The sequence below is a fragment of the Delphinapterus leucas genome, chromosome 1 (assembly GCF_059928025.1).
Source record: "Delphinapterus leucas isolate spDelLeu-1000000601 "Yukka" chromosome 1, BTC_Dleu_Yukka2, whole genome shotgun sequence".
Taxonomy (NCBI): Eukaryota; Metazoa; Chordata; class Mammalia; order Artiodactyla; family Monodontidae; genus Delphinapterus; species Delphinapterus leucas.
Genome location: NC_143129.1, coordinates 82,488,946 through 82,507,289, shown reverse-complemented (window position 1 = coordinate 82,507,289; position 18,344 = coordinate 82,488,946). Strand labels below are relative to the sequence as shown.

Here is an 18,344-nt window from a genome sequence, read left to right as displayed (position 1 = left end):
CCTGAACCCTGAATTGCCTATCAGACTAGGCCTAGCACACTGTGCCTAGCACATACATTATGTTTGATGTTTCTAAATTGAATTGAATGAAAATGGGAAATATAAAAGCAGAGAGAAGGATAAGATGAACTCCACCCCTGTAGGCTAGAATGAAGGGAACATACCAAGTGACTGAAAGTGGGAGAAGGGGTGTGGCGTATACAGCAGGAAAAGAGACTACTTGCTTCCTCCCTTTTCCCATACTGTGTGCAGAAAGTTGAGAAAGAAGTGAGGTGAGATCAGTACTTAGCAGAGAGGAAGTAACTAGTCTTGACTGAAAGCTGTTTTTTTTTTTTTTGAAATCAGAAGCAATCCAGCAGGTGCTTGGAGAGTCAGACAATGATGTTGATATTGTTCCCATACTTCGTAGTCTGAGACACGCAGAGAAGGGAGACTATTTTCAGTCTAGAAAAAATCCTCATCCCTTCCTAAGAATATTTTGACCGTGAAGAAAGAGATTGTGATGAAGCCTCAGAGAGAAGGGCAGCTCTGGATAGTGATAGTAAGTTAGGGACAGTGAGAGGGAGTGTGAGCTTTTTGTGAGGACTGGGAACAAGGAAGGAAAGTAGGTGAGAGGGGAAACTCCTTGGTAGGCTGGGGTTTTTGTTGTTGTTTGGTTTGGGTTTTGGGGGGGGTTTTTGTGGGTTGGTTTGTTTGTTTTGTTTTTCTGGAAGTGGCAGCAGGAGGCCTGAACGGATCTAGTCTAGAGCCAGAGGGTCTCAATGAACATGCTTCCATCAAAGTTCACTTTGCCTCTCTTGATCTGGGCAGCTGTGGCTGAGGACCGCACTGGTAGTAACTGATGGCCCAGTCAGTAAGCAAGTGGGCGGGGAATTCCCCCCCTGGGAGAAGGATTGCTGCAGCTCCTTCCCTGCTTTGGAGGAGGGCAGAAGGCGGGGTAAGTTTGGTGGGAAACGCTGTAATTTCCTTTTTTACTTTCAAGGCACTAGTGCAGAATCCAGAATGGATGTCCTCTTTGTAGCCATCCTTGCTGTGCCACTCATCCTGGGTAAGTACACGTCTCTCCCTGAGCTTTTGAGCCAGGTCTTCTACCATAAATGGGGTGGGAGAAAAGAAAATGAGGAGAGGGCGGGAGGTGCAGTTCAATAAGGAGTGATAACACTTTCTCAACTGTGTTAGATTTCAGGGGCAGAGGGGGAACCTGGAAATTAGGGCCAGGTAAAGGGAAGGAGAGCATAGTCCTGTCAAAGAAGAGACAGCTGATGGGGATGGAGCCCCAGCCATGGGGAGGTCCTAACAAGAGTGAACTCAGCTCGCCATAACCACAGAGTTGAACAAGATGAGAAGGACTAAAGTGAGAGTGGAGAGAGGTGGACTCTTTGAAGGTGGGGCAGTCTGAAACTAGCAAGGGAAGCCAGGGTATCTTCTTTCCCAGCGAGTTGGAGAAAAACTTTGTATTAGTAAAGACACAGAAGGGGTGGCTTTTAGGATAGTGAGTACTGTCTGCCTTCAGGGACAAGGTCCCAAAAGTAGCTTGGCTCCTTCCCTCCTTTGTTCCCAGTCTGCCAGGTGCTCTCATTGTTTCCTTTTCCTCCAGACTCTGTGTCATTGCTTGGGGTTAAGAGAGAGCATTCAAGGAGCTTAGGGAAATATTTAGCAGGAGGCCTAGAATTCCTGACCCAGTCAATTCCAAGCCACATATTTTTAATCCTGGAAAGGAAGAAAAACTAATGCAGATGGATGATTTAGTCCAGCTGACTCATTTTAAGAAAGCAGATGTTAACTGGCTTGTTCAGAGATATTCTACCAGTTAGCATTGAAACTGGAACTAAAGCCCAAGTCCAAGAGGCTGTGTGTGTGTTAGTTGTGGGAGACACTGATAAGAGAACATCTCTCACAAATACAGTAGGTCTAGAGCATACTGAGGAGTGGATTTGGAGGTCTTAATTTCTGGTGTCTCTCTGCTTCCTACCTTTTTAAGGCTTAGTTTGGGTTACAGTGTGTGAAGGGACCCGTTTTCTCTTCTGGGAGTTCCCGGATTGAAAGGGCACAGTGTAACAGGTCTCATCAGAGTTATGGAGCCCAGAAGACTGAGAAAGGTTTAGAGGTACAGAGGCAGGGAGATAGTAGAGTGGAAGCAGAAGGAAAGGAAACTGATAGAGCTGAGGTCAACGTCAGGTGTCCTTCTATTGCTAAGGAGTTCCAGATGCCCCCTGACCTCTAGTCCTTGTCCCCCTAGGACAAGAATATGAGGATGAAGAAGGACTGGAAGAGGATGACTATTATCAGGTGGTCTATTATTACACAGTCACCCCCAACTATGGTGAGTATGTATAAGGTTCTGACCCTTCGCAGGATGGAGAGAGGTTTGGGAGATGCTCAGTTCTGACACTTTGACGTTTCCTTTACAATGGTATAACTAGGTCAGAGAGAAATGTGGCTATGAGCAAAGACTATCAAGCTCATGATGTTATGTCTCAAACTAGTGATTTTCAAGCCTTTAGAAATTAGAAAATTTTCAAATTTGTACATGATTTTAGACACCAGATTGAAAATATAAATGCATACACATTCACCAACATTTCAACATCAAAAGTTCATTAGAATTATACCAGTAAATTTTACAACTTGAGCAAATTGAAGTATTCTGAACAGTTTCTTCCTCTTCTCATTTCCAGATCTAGTGCTACCTTTGTTACTACTAATTTTTTTTCTCCTCCCCAGATGACTTTGGTGCAAACTTCACTGTTGATTACTCTATGTTTGAGTCAGAGAACAGGCTGGTGAGTGATATCTACATGACCCTCTAGGAGGATCAAGATAGGTAACAGTTAAAAAGAAACTGGTCATTGTGGAAATGGAAGTGATGAACAGGAATAAAAATTAGTTAGGTGAAGTGAAACTAGGTAGTGAGCCCAAAACAAATTTGTTAACCAAAGCTGGGGAGGAAGCCAGAATGCAGTAGGTTTGCTAAGACACTGAAAGGGAGGAAAAATCCTTGAGACAAGGGAAATGGTGAATGGGATGGGTACAAAATCCATGCAAACATGAAGTAGGGAAGATCCCTGAGTTTAAGTCTTGGGGGATGGGAAGGGGGGAGAAGAGGTGGTGAAGGAGAAAAGAACTCTGAATAGAAAATCTGTGAGATTATTGGATGGAGGCAGTGATAACTCTGTGTTTCCGATTCCTACTGAGGGCAGAACAAGTGGGATAAGGAGGTAATGGAAGCAGTAGAGACTACCATTAGTCGTGAAACAGACCCTGCAGACCATCAGAAGCCTGTAACAGAGAAACCAGTGACAATGGAACCAGTGAGTGGATTGGGGATAAGGCGGGGGTGGGGGGGGTGGAGGGAGACAGACAACCCTTACCCTGGATAGATCCCAGAGCTGGTGACGTGCAGCAGAGGGAGGCTTTGGTGGATGGGGGAGCCAAATAACTAGTACTACAATGCAGGTGTTCATCTCAGCTTGGCCATCATTTCTTTCACTGAGATTTAATACTAGCCCGTATACAGGACACTGGGAAGATTTGGTGCAGTTAAATTTCAGTTGAATAGTATTTAATGTGTAAGTAACCTATGCCTAGAGCTGCTGCTGCTGATGATGATGAAAAAGAAATCTGTGATGTTGTTATTGTCCTCAAAGTATTCATAAAACTCAAGTTAACACTTATGAAACATTTAAAACAAAATGAAAAGATCTGTAACAATGTTAAATTGCATATACATTTGACAGCATATGACAAACAAGTGCTTTAGGCTGTGGAAGGAGAGAGACTAGCACAGGCTGAAGTTGTCTGGAAGACTTTTAGGAGGTAATTATGCTTGAAATACACTTTGAAAAATAGGTGAGCTTTTGGTTGGCAGGAAGTTATGAAAGAATGAAAGCAAATAGGGGGAAGAATAGTTATTCCAAGAATGAAAGAGCTGCATAGACAAGGGGGATAGAACAAGCAGGGTATGTTTAGTGGATGGAGTATGACTGAAGGAGAGGGTATATGGAAAGGAACAGTGGGAAATTAAGAAATAAAATTTACAATGCTCCAAATATTTGCTTGATAATCTCACATATGGGAAGATAGGGCCAAATTACAGAGTCTGAAGTATCAGGGAAGGTTCAGACTTATAAGCGATAGGGAGCCTAGTAAGTTCTTCAGTGTGGTAAACACACAATGAAAGTGGTATTTTTGAAAAATGATTTATCTGGTTGTATGAAGGATGCAGTGGAGTGGAGAGAGACTCATGAGATTTGCATCATTCCAGAAACAATCCATTAAAGGTCTGGACTAGGGAAGTGGCATTTTGAATGGAGAGGAGAAAAGTAAGAAACATTTTGAAGAAAATGCCTTGCTCCAGTGATAATTTCATATGGGCAATAAATGAGGAGAGAGTTAAAATAACTTAAAAGTTTTAAACATGGATATCTGGGAAAACGGTTGACCAAAATGGGAACTGTGGGAGATTAGAATGATTTAGGAGTGAAGTTATAAATTTGGTATTGGCCAAGCTGAATTTATAATGACAGCCCTATGAGGGTGTCGTAAAGGTAGCTGAATTAAGTCAGTGCTACAGTTCTAAGTGCCAAGTCACAGTCACAAAAGTAGAGCTCATTAGAGCCAGTACACACAGAAGACCAAAAGGCCAATGACTGTGCCGGTAGTTAGTAGAAGAGGAGTCAACAAAGGAAATAGAGACGAGCTGATTGGAGAGGTAGGCAGATAGCCAAATTTGTATTTTAAAGTCTAGAAGAGAAAGCTTAATACAATCAATCAAAAGCTACCAAGAGGCCAAGGAGAAAGAGGTGATTGATAATCAGAGAGAAAGTAGTTTTAATTGAGTGGATGTAGCAAAAGCTAGATTTTGTGGTGTTAGAGCGGGAATACATTGTGAGGAAGTGGAGGGAGAGGATAGACCAACCATCTGAGAAATCTGGTAATGCAAAAAGAGAAGCAACAGCTAGAAAGGGCAACAGGATCAAAGTGCAGTCTGAATATAGTTGAACACAGATGGGAAGAATTAGTAGAAATGGAAAGCTGATGCTTGACAAGGACAGATAAATATTTTAAAGTGTATAGTAGGCTCTCTTTAGATTGTAAACTCTGTGAGGACAGAACCACTGTCTTAATTATATTTATGTCCCCCCTATGGCACCTAGCACAGTGACTAGTATAGTGTCATGCACATAGCTTAAAAAACAAAACAAAAAACATCTCATTGAATTGAGTCAGGTCTCCCTGGTATGGTCAGGAATGGCTGAAAGGCACAGAGGAAAGGACTTCTTATAGTGATGGGGAGGAGGGCTGGATCTTTCTCTAAGCTCAGAGTAAAGAAGACAGAGATTGGTGTAAAGAGATGGTTATCCTTCCAGAGTGGGAGGTGGGCAGTAGGAAGGGTGACACTAGCCTACTATGAGGGGATGTCTGTATTTTAGCAGAGTCCAGATCTGAACAATGCTGTATCCAGTCTGCAGAGTCCTGGTGCACTCCTCCTGTCCTGGGCCCTCGTTCAGGGGGGGATGTATTTCACGTAGAAGGTGAGAGTGCAGCCACTGGCCTTGGGGGAGTCTGTGAAGCAATTTTACCAGTATCTCTGGCTAGTGTTTCCAGCCTGGTCAATTCTGTCTGAGCTGCTTAAAGAGGGATCACATATAGAAAAATCTTATCTAACTTTAAGGAGGTTTAGGAGATGTTGAGGCAAAGGCCTTTGTCATAAGAGTCATTACTCTTTCTGAACTGGGAGGATTTCAGGACCTCCTAGAGCAGAAGCAGGTGGAATGGAGAAGAAACTTCCTCAGGTTTCCAGTCTGCCTCGAGGAATCAAAGCTGGTTCCAGCCTGGCCTGGTTTAAGGCTCTTCAGGTGCCAGATGGCAAAATGGGAGGGGCCCTACAACCTGGCAGAGTCAAGAGGCAGAAGTGGGGGTGGTTCCCTAATGTAGGGGAGAGATGGTGGAAAGGGGGAAGGAAGAGAAACCTGTATTATAGGGAAGGAATTTAAGTTGGTAATCTAAATAACTATGGGTATGAAGGGGTTTAGCAGAAGGAAGGAGTGAGGAGGGGAGGGGGACACATGTAGTGGATGTCATGAGGAAATCTAGCTCAAAATAAGAAATCTGGGGGGTTTCCATAGAGGTGGGAGGGGCTTCCTGAGTCCCCTGACCCTGTTTTTTTGTTTTTCCCTTTCTTCGTTTTTGTTTTGTTTTGTTTTGTTTTTTTTAGGAGAGGGAAGGCTGCTACGACTCATTGGATGGGGATTTGGGAAGAGGAAAGTGGAAGATTAAATAAATAAATGAAGTAATCTGGTTACTCTCTACTCCTTTATGAGGGTCAGTTCTAAAGCTGCAACACTGAAGAGAGCACCAGGATATAGGTGTGTGAAGGGTAGATTAGAAAGGGAGTTAGGCGACAGTAGAGTTAGAGGGAATTATTAGGGCTGTGAGAAAATAAACCCTGAAATTTTGGGAAGAATGGAGAAAAACACCCACAAACAACAGGTTTATTCACAGCCTATAATTCCCTCTAATTCTACTGTTTTGCTTTATCATATATGGTGTTGAGACAGTATATCTGGAGAAAGAAAGTTGAAGTGGAACCCTTTTTATAAAATAAGCACATTGTTAAACATACGTAAAATATCAAAAACTACTTAGAATAGATTTTTAAAATTCACACCCTCCCTCCCTTATCTCCCCCCTCCAGCCCCTAACTATGTACCTTTTCAGTTAGTAATTAAGGCATTCGAGGACAGACTGTTTTTTTCTTTTTATAAATTTATTTATTTATTTTTGGCTGCTTTGGGTCTTTGTTGCTGCAGGCTTTCTCTAGTTGCGGCGAGCGGGTGCTATTCTTGGTTGCGGTGCGCGGGCTTCTCATAGCGGTGGCTTCTCTTGTTGTGGTGCACGGGCTTTAGACGCGTGGGCTTCAGTAGTTGTGGCTTGCGGGCTCTAGAGTGCAGGCTCAATAGTTGTAGCACATGGGCTTAGTTGCTCCGCAGCACGTGGGATCTTCCTCGACCAGGCCTCGAACCTGTGTCCCCTGCATCGGCAGTTGGATTCTTAACCACTGCACCAGGGAAGCCCAGGGACAAACTTTAAAAAGAAAAATTTTTTTTTTCCTTTTATCCTTCGACCCTAAAAAGAACTGGGCTGCCCCCTTGCGGCCTCTTCGGTGTTATAGCTTCAATCAGCCCACAGTCCCTGGGTCCTGTCCCCTTCTCCCCACTGTGCTCTCAATACTGCAAGGGGGAGTTCCCCGGTGGCTTAGTGGTTAGCACTCCGGGCTTTCGCTGCGGTCACCCGGATTCAATTACTCGTTGGGGAACTGAGATCCCGCAAGCCTCCTGGCACAGCAAAAGAAAACAAACAAACAAAACAAAACAAAGCACTGCAAGGGCCAGTGAATAGTAAACTCCGGACTTGCCACCCTCCGTCCTTCAAATCTTCTCCAGAGGACAAATGAAGAAACTGAATCTGGACAAGTACATAATCTAGGAGATCAGAGACCTACCCACTCTCCTTTTCTTGTGCTAAGAAACACAGAACTAAGGGCGCAGGGCCCGGGGAACCGGGGTAGAAAAGTCAGGAGCAACCCAGCGGGGCTTTGACCTCTGGAGTCGTGGCGGGCTGGCATCTGAGCTGGTAACGTGCGTGGCGGGTTACATAAGGAAAGGGCTGGTGGAGCCGCCCCAGCGGGAGCCGGGGAGAGGACGCGGTGTTCTCGGCAGCAATCCCCACCCTCCTCACCCAGCAGGGCAGGAGGCACCCAACTTGTAGGAGAAGGAGGAGGAGGGGAGGGTGAAACAGAGACCGGGAAGTCACGAGAGCTGGGCCGCCGAGAGGGGGAGAGTATACATAGTGGCACACATCCATTGTCTCACACACGTTGCAGACGCAAGTCGCTTATCGTTTCCACGTGCTGCACTCGTGAGCGGAGGCGCTGAAAGAGGGGTCGGTTCCCAAGGAAGAGCCGAGAGTCCCACATCTCAAGGCTCACTCCTTAGGTCACACAACCAGTCTGCACACTCCAGCTGCGCGGCTCCGGCACACCACCATCCTATTTAAAGCCACAGGCTCCGCCCTTTTCCTCCCCTCCCTTCTTTTCCACTCTTTTTCCATCCTCCTCCTTCTCTCATCACCGGGTCCTCCTCGCTAGCCGCATGTAGGGGCGGAGCACGGAATGCTTACCTTCCAACCAATCGTCACCTGACTGCCTCTTTATTGGCCGAGCCCCTGTATGCTGTAGCAAATGGAATGTGAACTTCAGTAACGAGAGTCACGTGCCACCGGCTAGACAACCAATGAGGGTGCGAGGTCTGTGTACGCCGGGGGAAGGCACGTGCGGAGCTGCACGTGTCTGGGCGGGGGAAGGGGCGGGACCCAGTGGGAGGGAGGCGGAGGTGGGTAGCCCTGACCCGACAGTCGGAGTAGGAGCTGGAGACAGCCTGGGCTGAGCCGACCGACACAGGTGAGGAGACTCAGGTCAGGGAGCGATCCGCGCAGGAGGATCAGACCCGGTGGGAGTGGGCTTAGGCACTCAACGCGGATATTGGTATTGAGAGGGATCGCATCACGTGGCAGGCGCGACTGGAGATGGTCCGGCGCAGGGATCCTGATCAGAAAGATTGGCAAGAGGAGGGAGGTTGCTGCCGGGTCCCTAGGTGGGTTCGGGTGCCGCAGATTTCCGGCTTGCCGGTGGCGTGATCTCAGGTAGAGAGGCTCACTGCGGGGTCAGGATGAGACCAGAAGAGGCGAACCGGGGAAAGGTGTCAAATCATTATATTTACTCTGAACTGAGGGAAAAGAGTCTGTGTCAGGCTAAGAGCTGCTCTGCGGAGGCCAGAGAGGCAATCCAGGTTCTTAATGGAGGAGGGGAGGCGGGGAAGATGACTTTTTAAATTGTCCCTGAGACAGGTAATATTGGGGAGGGAGGGAGGAGATATTATGATCGCAGACAGTACACCCTAGTCTCCCAGTCCATTTCCTAATACTCAGATTCTGGTTTCAAACTCCCTTGCTTTGCTCTTCAGTTGCAGGTCCCGATGTTTGGGTACTCCGGGAGCTGCTCTCCAGCCCCTGCTTCTAAACCCATGGATTCTCCATCTAGCGTTTCTTCCTACTCTCTTTATTCCTCTTTTTCCACCTCCCCAGTGAACAGTGACTCTGGCTTCCCCTCCGATAGTGAGAGGGAGGACAAGTGGGCCCATGGCCCCAGGCTAGACACTGTTGGTCAGAGGGGAGGTTCTCGGCCCAGCCCTGGTCCTATCCGCTGCAGGCAACGACCCAAGGTTTCCAGTAAGCAACCTACAGCATCTCACTCGGAACAGCGGGGCTTGGCTTCTTCTATGTCAGGATCTGGGGTCAAAAGATCAAGAGGTGGTGAATTGGAGACCAGTCTAAACATCCAGGGTTGTACCACAGAAGGAGACCTGCTCTTTGCTCAGAAGGTAAGAGAAAGCTGGGGAAAGGAGATACGACCAAGTGGCTTAGCACCCAGTTGGTTGGTAAGGACCCCATGAGGATAGTATTGGCTCTCAGATTGGGAGATGGAAGAATAAGTACTGGTGTGGGCAGTTCTTGGTCTTCTCATACCCTTTGTCCTGTTTTTCTACAGTGTAAAGAGCTCCGAGGATTCATACCCCCTCTCACAGACCTACTGAATGGACTGAAGATGGGTCGATTTGAGAGAGGTAGTTATCTGATTACTTGCATTCATTTGAGCTACATTCATCTCTCTGTCTCTCAAAATATGTTTTGAATGTGTATTTCTCTTAAGTCTTTGTTTGGGGCCTGGATGATTAGCTTTTTCTCCTGTGACAATTTCTTTAGGTGAATCCATTTTAACCCCTTCTGTCTTTCCTTTACCTGATTAAATTCTTGAATCTCAATCCTTGATCTTTCTCTTTCCTGACCCCAGGATTGAGCAGTTTCCAGCAGAGCGTGGCAATGGACAGGATCCAGCGTATAGTAGGTGTTTTGCAGAAGCCACAGATGGGGTAAGTCCCCTTGATTCTTTCCTCAGTACTTCATAAAAGAGCTCTTTCCTCAGTACTTCATAAAAAAGGAGCTATCTCCAGTCCTGTCCTGTTGCTTTTTTCACACCTAATGGCTTTTTTTTTTCTCCTCACAGAGAGCGTTATCTAGGAACCCTGCTACAGGTAGAAGGAATGTTAAAGACTTGGTTTCCTCATATAGCTGCCCAGAAGTCATCATTGCATAGTCAGCTGACCAAGGTGAGAACTTATAAACCTGAGGAAAAGGTGGGGAAATAACCAAAGAAATGAAGTGTACATGCAGAATTGGGCTCCCTCTTGCATTTTCTTTTGGAACTTTTCAACAGGTTTTCTTTTCAGGGAAGGGAATGCCTAAACTTCCTTCATTGTCTTGATTTCTAGGTGTTTGGGGGTTCTATTTTGTTTGGATCATCTCAAGGAACTCCATGGAATTTAGCCCTGTTCCTCATGTTGTAGCTTATCTGCTTTCTGCATAGATACAGAATGCTTTTTACCTGGCCAAATGAATCATGCAGGAAGATTCCTCAGCTTCTCTCTGCAAATCTTTTCTCTTCTGCTGCCCCTAAACCCCTTTCCCTCTCCCTCTTTTTACTCCTTCCCAAGTACCCTTGTATCCCTCTGGAAGCATGGGTTTTGAGGACTGGTCACAAGAAGTACATCACTGGGAGGGGTGAAGGCACCCATGGGGCACCCATAAGGAGAGTATTGCAAAGATTCTTTTTTTTTTTTTTTTTTTGGCTGCGTTGGGTCTTCGTTGCTGCACGTGGGCTTTCTCTAGTTGCGGTGAGCGGATGCCAGTCTTCGTTGTGGTGCGCGGGCTTCTCATTGTGGTAGCTTCTCTTGTTGTGGAGCACGGGCTCTAGGCGCACAGGCTTCAGTTGTTGTGGCACGTGGACTCAGTAGTTGTGGTGCACGGGCTTAGTTGCTTCGCTGCATGTTGGATCTTCCCGGCCCCATGTCCCCTGCCTTGGAAGGTGTAATCTTAACCACTGCACCACCAGGGAAGTCCCTGAAAAGATTCTTAGATCTAGTGTGGGATGACCTATTTTCTGTGCCTTCAAATAATAGAGTATGTAGGGGGCACTCAAATGATAGGGAGAGGAATGTTTCCTGTAGCTAATGGACAGTCCTTGTTTTCAACTGCTGTGGGAATAATTGAGTTGTAAATAAGCAGGAGGGGACTTCCCTGGTGGCACAGTGGTTAAGAACCTGCCTGCTAACCCAGGGGACACGGGTTCGAGCTGTGGTCTGGGAAGATCCCACATGCCACGGAGCAACTAAGCCCGTGCGCCACAGCTACTGAGCCTGCGCCCTAGAGCCCACGAGCCACAACTACTGAGCCCACGTGCCACAACTACTGAAGCCCACGTGCCTGGAGCCTGTGCTCCTCAACAAGAGAAGCCACCACAATGAGAAGCCCATGCGCCGCAACGAAGAGTAGCCCCCGCTCGCCACAACTAGAGAAAGCCCACGCAGCAACGAAGACCCAGTGCAGCCAAAAATAAACAAATAAATAAATTTAAAAAAAAAGCAGGAGGGGGACTTCCCTGGTGGTGCAGTGGTTAAGAATCTGCCTGCCAATGCAGGGGCACGGGTTCAAGCCCTGGTCCGGGAAGACCCCACATGCCGCTGAGCCACTAAGCCCGTGTGCCACAACTACTTACTGAGCCTAAGTGCCACAACTACTGAAGCCCGCACGCCTAGAGCCCGTGCTCCGCAACAAGAGAAGCCACCACAATGAGTAGCCTGTGCACCACAACAAAGAGAAGCCCCCGCTCGCCGCAACTAGAGAAAGCCCATGCATGCACAGCAATGAAGACCCAAGGCAGCCAAAAAATAAATAAATAAAATAAATTTATTTTAAAAACTAAATACATAAACATAAGCAGGAGGATCTTGCCTGCATATTAATCTACACTTCTTAAGGAACTCAACATAGGAAATTAGAACTTAAAATACAGAAATTGGGAAATGATGATTCCAGTTAAAAATAGACTTTTTAGAAAGAAGTTCTAAAATAAATTAGTTTATAAATAGTGAGAATCTATGGGACTGTTTGTTTTATTTTGTATATGTGTGAATAGCCAGCGCCTATATAGTGTGTGGTACAAGAATTTGTTAAGTAAATGAAAGTACAGTTTGGTTACTAAAACTTTTACTTAATTATGGCCTGACAGGAAATTATCTATTGCATAAAACAAGGTATGTTAGCATTACAGAGTTCCCAAGGAAAGCAAATGTTTAAGCAACCCGGTGGAGTTAATCTGAAAGCTTTCTCATATAATTTTTTCTCTTTTCTCCCCATCCCTAGCATTCTCCAGGCCACCACAGTTATCCAGCTGCTTCCTCTCCTGCACTTTCTGTGGAAAAGATGGACCGGACACAGCTAGGACAGCTAATATTGAAACCAAAGCAGCCTTGGCACCTCACTGAATGGCCAGCTATGAACCTCACTTGGATCCACACTACTCCAATTTGCAATCCCCCTCTCAGTTCCCCAGGTACCATCTCCTTTAGCCATGGTCCTTTAGGCACTGGAACCAGCATCGGTGTCATCCTTTTCCTCCAGCATGGAGTACAGCCCTTCACCCACTCAGCCCCAACCTCTCCAGTTCCATCTACTACTACAGCATCTCCTGTCATCCCTGGTGATCCTAAGAAACTATCTGGAGAGGGGCCTTGTTGCCACAATTTGCCAGTAACTCTGCCATCAGACTGGAGCTGTACCCCATCCCCTCCTGGTCTACCCACCATGACCAGAGAGATGACCACGGGAGACCTACAACAGATGGGAAGCCACCCTTCTGTTGCTCCTGATGTCCATCCTCTCAATCCCTAATGCAGGACTTGAGACTGTAGTTTCTAATTTGTGTAAATATATGTCTCTCTATATACTTTTTAAACTGTTAATGTGTGAATTTGTGTTGAGGGAAGAGAAATCCTTTCTGATTAAATAAATTTTATACCTAAACAGTTTGCTGACAGGGGGAAATTGAAACCTTCTGCCTCGAATACCAATATTTATCCTCTGAGCTGCAGGAAAGAAAGGGGATGGGAATGTTTGTGAACCCGAGCTCCACCAAATTAGAAGTCTGGATGGGACAATATACGTCCTGTGGGAGAGGAAAAGGGACTCTCTGCTGCTATCTTCCTAGGGAACACCCTTGGGACAGTTACAGGGTTCAGAGTTGGGTTGTTTTTTCATTCAGGCCCAGAGACTAGTACCTTTCTGTTTGTGTCTCTCACTCTTGTAACCTTCCAGCTGGCCCAGACTAGCAGGTTCTACTGCTCTGGGGCAGCTCTTTGCTTTATTGGGAGCTGTTGATGCTTGTGGCTAAATGCATATGTAATCTACTGCTGCCAGAGGAGGGACACAAAAGCCCAGAACAGCCGCTGTGGTTGCCAGTTTTGAAGAGGAAGCAGTGCCCCAGAACTGTCAGAATGGGAAGTCCCCTCAGATGCTGGGCCTCCTTCTTCAAAAAACTGCAGCTGCTAAATGTATGCTACCCAGTGTCATCAAAGGGCAAAACTGAAGTCTGTGAATTTACCTACGTCTACCCTTCTCCATGCATTACTCTTTCTGATTTGTCACAGTTTCCATCAAAACCATGTCCTCTCCCAGCCTTGGCAATGTTTCAGACTACTTAGTCATTTTAGTTATTGCACATTGGCTACTTAGCATATTTCTCATAGCTGGTTATACATCTTTCACCTGTTTCCCAAGTCCTCTGTTCTCAGTGAATTATTGTCTCATTTTATTTCAGACAACATGCCCTCCCCTTAGGGCAAACTTCTCCAGTTGTGCTTTTGATTACCTTGCACCTCTGGAACTTTCGCTGAGTCACTTACGCCCTCTTTACCTTGTAACTTCCATTTGTTATTGAATTATTTATTCTTTCTTTCTCCTACAAGTAATAATTATTCCTCCCGCAAGTATGATTAGGTACCCCTTCTTGAAAATATCTCTCGAGAGACTTCCCTGGTGGCACAGTGGTTAAGAATCCCCCTGCCAATACAGGGGACATGGGTTCGATCCCTGGTCCAGGAAGATCCCATATGCCATGGATTAACTAAACCCATGTGCCACAACTACTGAGCCTGCGCTCTAGAGTCCGTGAGCCACAACTACTGAAGCCCACACTCCTAGAGCCCGTGCTCTGCAATAAGAGAAGCCACCGCAATGAGAAGCCTGCGCACCAAAACGAAGAGTAGCCCCCGCTCGCCACAACTAGAGAAAGCCTGCGTGCAGCAATGAAGACCCAACGTAGCCAAAAATAAGTAAGTAAATAAATAAATTTAAAAATAATTTTTTAAAAAAGAAAATATCTCTTGAGCCCAATTGCCCTCTTTCTCATCTTTTCTCTATAATTCTTGACAGAGTAGGGACTTCCCTGGCAGTCAGTGGTTATGACTGTGTGCTTCCACTGTAGTGGGCATGGGTTTGATACCTGGTCGGGGAACTAAGATCCCCCATGCCGTGCAGTGCAGCCAAAAAATTAAAAAACAAAAATGAAAAAACAACCCCCCCCAAAAAAAGAAGAGTAGTCTAATCATACTCTTTCTGACTCCCTTCCACAACTCAGTCCTTAAATTCTTGCAGCCTAGCATCCACTGCTATCACTCTACTGCACCTTCTTAAGTCACTAAGAAGATCTTACAGAATTAGAGTATTATAATGTAGCTTCCATCCAGTCAATAGCTAGATCCAGGGGCTTTTACAAAGCCTAGGTACTCCATGCTCTCAGTATCATTTGACACTCTTGGTAATGCCTACTGAAACTCTCCTCCCTTGGATCCCATGTCAGCACGCTATCCTAATTCTCCTCTTACCTATCTGGCAACAACTTCTATATCTCTTAATAGCCTCACTTCTGCCCACTCCAGAGTATGCATGTTCCCTTAGGCTCAGCCCTTGGCTCTTTTCTCTAACTACATTCCTTCACTTCAAGGTTTCATCTCCTTTCATGGTTCTAATTATTGCCTCAACTTAGAAGACTTCTGAAGCTTCATCTTCAGTCCCAATCTTTCCTGAGATGACATACTGAATGTCTACATTTCTGCTGGACAGTTCCATTTACATATTACTAACACTTAAAACATTGAAAATTTCAGCATTTTAGAGCCAAGAGGGTACCATCTGTATCTAATTCAACCCCTTCATTTTATAGATGAGAAAACTTAGGTAGCTTGTGTAAGACAACACAATGTGTCATACGGAACTCATTTTCCAGTCTGGTACCTTTTCTAGTGCTCACCAATCAAACTATTATCCTTCTTTTAGAGATGTCCCGTTCTGCCTTTTTACAACCTCTTTTTTTCTGTTAATGATGGTACCATCATTTTTCTTTTAATTCTTTAAAATATTTATTTATTACTTATTTATTGAGGCCGCGTCAGGTCTTAGTTGTGGCACACGGGATCTTCATTGCCGCGTGCGGGCTCTTTAGCTGTAGCGTGTGGACTCTTAATTGCGGCATGCGAACTCTTAGTTGTGGCATGCGGGATCTAGTTCCCCAACCAGGAATTGAATCTGGGCCCCCTGCATTGGGAGCACAGAGTCTTACCCGCTGGACCACCAGTGAAGCCCTGGTACCATCATTTTTCTATATAACTAGGCTTAAAACGTGGTGTATTTAATCACCAAATCCCTTTTATTCTGTATTTGGAATGTCTCTTGAAATCTGTTTCTTCCTATCCATTCCATTGCCACCTCTCTGGTCTAAACCTTAACTATAGCAATAGTCTCTCTTACCTCTAAACCCTTCTCACTGATAACAAGATTAATCTTCCTGGAACAATGCTTTGCATGTCATTACCTATTCAATGGCTCCCTGGTATTTTGAGAAGAAAGTCTAGAGCCTTTAGTCAAGGTCTCTGTTTCTCCCTCTGCTCCCCTGTATGATCCCTCTGTTCCAGGTTTTTGTTGTTTTTGTTGTTTGCCCTGAACACTGTAAGCCTTTTTGCCTCTAAACTCCTGTTCATGCCATTCACCTTGCCCAGCCTTTCCTGCTTCTGTTAACTAAGCCCTACACTTCTTTCCATGACTAACTCAAGTCCTTCTCCCAATTATTCGCTCCATTAAAGATATATATGCTTAGTCTTTGGCCCTTTACTCCTTCAAATGAAGTCAGGTACATAAACTGCTTAGTACAAGGTTTGGTATATTGTAGGTTCTCAAAAATGCTACTTTTCCTCTTCTTATCTTTCAAAGTATTTTTATATTTTATCCCATTTGATTCCCATGACAAATTTTGTGTGATTGACAGCAGATATTAGTTCCATTTTACAAATGAGGAATAGACTGAGCGTTTAAGTCAGGGCTTAGCAAGAGCCAGATAGATATATGCTTTGTGGGCCATACATCTCTGCTGCAACTACCCAACTCTGCCATTGTAGCCCAAAGCAGCTATACCTAATATATAAACAAACAGCACAGCTGTGTTCCAATAAAGTTTTATTTACAAAAGCAAGAGTGGAGCTGGATTTGACCGGTAGGCAGTACTTTGTAGACTACTGGTTTAAGTGACTTGTTCAAGGTCATATGCCTCAGTATCAGAATTTGCATAGAATCCAGATCTCCTGACTTCCAATCCTTGCTTTACACTATATTATGTTGCCTATATAATTTATTTTGCATTCAATATATGCTACCTTGTTTTACTATTTATTTTTTATGGCTACTTGCTGTCTTTTGGTAGTCCAAGAGTCAGCAGCATGACACAAAGTAGGCATTCAATAAAAGTTTGTTGATAAGCATAATCATGTTCCAGTCTAGCTCTATTTTGGTACTTTGAACCTGGCTTACTCTAAAGCAGGCTTCAGGGTTTTTTTGTTTTTAGATTTTTTTTAAAATAAATTTATTTATTTATTTTTTTTTATTGGGTCTTAGTTGCTGTGCGCAGGCTTTCTCTAGTTGCGGGGGCTACTCTTCCTTGCGGTGTGCAGGCTTCTCATTGCAGTGGCTTCTCTTGTTGCAGAGCTTGGGCCCTAGCCCCAGTGGTTGTGGCTCACACGCTCTAGAGTGCAGGCTCAGCAGTTGTGGTGCACAGGCTTAGTTGCTCCGCAGCGTGTGGGATCTTCCCAGACCAAGGCTCGAACCCGTGTCCCCTGCATTGGCAGGTGGATTCTCAACCACTGCACCACCAGGGAAGTCCAAGGCTTCAGTTTTTGTGTGAGGTCTATTAGCATAATTGATGACGATACATCTGTGTGTGTGTATGTGCCTCTGTGTTTTAGGGGAGGTAACCAAAGAACCTTATTACACAAGTACCTGGTTAGGACCTACTTTCTTCTGCGCCTTTCCCTACTGTATTCCAGTAGATCCGAACATATGTGAATAACCATAAAATGATATATATGTAGAAGTAACATACGAATAAAATAAAAGGAAAGCTGTTTCCACAATGAGGAAGAAATAAAAAAGGAGTTATTTATACTGTCACTAGGAGACAAATGGGATAGAAGCTGACATAAAAGAGTCTTTGATTCTAAATCCTGCAGGTGTTTCCCAATTCTTGTTTTTTTTAATTTATATTTTTGTCTGCGTTGGATCTTCGTTGCTGCTCACAGGCTTTCGCTAGTTGAGGCGAGTGGGGACTACTCTTTGATGTGGTGCACGGGCTTCTCATAGTGGTGGCTTCTCTTGTTGCAGAGCACTGGCTCTAGGCGCGGGCTTAGTTGCTCCGCGGCATGTGGGATCTTCCCAGACCAGGGCTCAAACCCGTGTACCCTGCGTTAGCAGGCGGATTCTTAACCACTGCGCCACCAGGGAAGCCCTGTATTGATTCTTTCTTCAGTGATTTCACTTTATTTAGTGAAATGTCTGAGAAGGTGATGTTATAGGAATCTGATAGTATGTTCATTTCATTTTTTTTTCCCTTAGTTTTCAGGCAGATGAGGGGGTAAAACTCTTTTCCATCCGGAGAGCAGATCTCAAGGAATCTGTCCTTGGCGAAAACAGGAAGCATGCTCAGGAAGCTTCGCCTATTCTTATTTTCCTTCCAGAAAAAGAAATGGATTATCTATTTAAGGTTTAATAGGATTACAGCAGAGATTGGCACCACATTTTAAATCAACTATACTTCAATTTTAAATAAAAGATTTAATAGGATTAAGGGGTACGGAATCGGGCTGACCTCTGATGCCGAAGGACGGCGACTCCACGAGAAAGCGAGGAATCCGTTTAGGGCGGAATTTAAGGCAACAAGTATTTTGCTTTGTCAGGTGTTGAGTCCAGGCCCGGGGGTTGGCGGTGGTGGGAGAGGATTAGAGAAACAGCCAACCCCGGCCAGAAGGACGGTTGCCATGGTTTCCACGTAGCTTCATTTCCCTTTCAGC

General features: G+C 45.2%; 2 protein-coding genes across 5 annotated transcripts; both read left to right on the top strand.

The window, feature by feature from the left end:
* The first annotated feature begins 839 nt into the window (after nt 1-839).
* On the top strand, nt 840-8,299 carry C1H1orf54 (chromosome 1 C1orf54 homolog). 2 transcript variants are annotated; one of them, XM_022564297.2, is made up of 6 exons: nt 840-1,048; nt 2,240-2,323; nt 2,725-2,783; nt 3,201-3,311; nt 5,433-5,534; nt 6,218-8,299. In XM_022564297.2, the coding sequence occupies exons 1-5, from the start codon at nt 1,003-1,005 to the stop codon at nt 5,529-5,531; spliced, it is 399 nt and encodes a 132-aa protein (XP_022420005.1). In that variant the 5' UTR covers nt 840-1,002; the 3' UTR covers nt 5,532-5,534; nt 6,218-8,299. The 2 variants fall into 2 exon arrangements, with proteins under 2 accessions (XP_022420005.1, XP_022420006.1); XM_022564298.3 differs by having other exon boundaries at nt 945-1,048; nt 5,436-5,534.
* Nucleotides 8,300-8,379: 80 nt separating this feature from the next.
* CIART (circadian associated repressor of transcription) lies at nt 8,380-12,978 on the top strand. Of its 3 annotated transcripts, none has more exons than XM_022564302.2 (6): nt 8,380-8,461; nt 9,024-9,440; nt 9,608-9,683; nt 9,911-9,989; nt 10,124-10,226; nt 12,319-12,978. In XM_022564302.2, the coding sequence occupies exons 2-6, from the start codon at nt 9,036-9,038 to the stop codon at nt 12,844-12,846; spliced, it is 1,191 nt and encodes a 396-aa protein (XP_022420010.2). In that variant the 5' UTR covers nt 8,380-8,461; nt 9,024-9,035; the 3' UTR covers nt 12,847-12,978. The 3 variants fall into 3 exon arrangements, with proteins under 3 accessions (XP_022420010.2, XP_089772231.1, XP_089772226.1); XM_089916105.1 differs by lacking the exon at nt 8,380-8,461 and adding an exon at nt 8,506-8,654; XM_089916100.1 differs by lacking the exon at nt 8,380-8,461 and adding an exon at nt 8,662-8,849.
* Nucleotides 12,979-18,344: the final 5,366 nt, after the last annotated feature.

What these genes read in the sequence shown, in the direction of transcription:
- C1H1orf54 (XM_022564297.2), top strand. Translation starts at nt 1,003, where the DNA reads ATGGATGTCCTCTTTGTAGCCATCCTTGCTGTGCCACTCATCCTGG. An exon ending in TGCTGTGCCACTCATCCTGG is followed by an intron (nt 1,049 to 2,239) that starts GTAAGTACACGT and finishes TTGTCCCCCTAG; the next exon opens with GACAAGAATATGAGGATGAA. An exon ending in TTGAGTCAGAGAACAGGCTG is followed by an intron (nt 2,784 to 3,200) that starts GTGAGTGATATC and finishes TACTGAGGGCAG; the next exon opens with AACAAGTGGGATAAGGAGGT.
- CIART (XM_089916100.1), top strand. Translation starts at nt 8,730, where the DNA reads ATGAGACCAGAAGAGGCGAACCGGGGAAAGGTGTCAAATCATTATATT. An exon ending in GATGGGTCGATTTGAGAGAG is followed by an intron (nt 9,684 to 9,910) that starts GTAGTTATCTGA and finishes TCCTGACCCCAG; the next exon opens with GATTGAGCAGTTTCCAGCAG. An exon ending in TTGCAGAAGCCACAGATGGG is followed by an intron (nt 9,990 to 10,123) that starts GTAAGTCCCCTT and finishes TTCTCCTCACAG; the next exon opens with AGAGCGTTATCTAGGAACCC.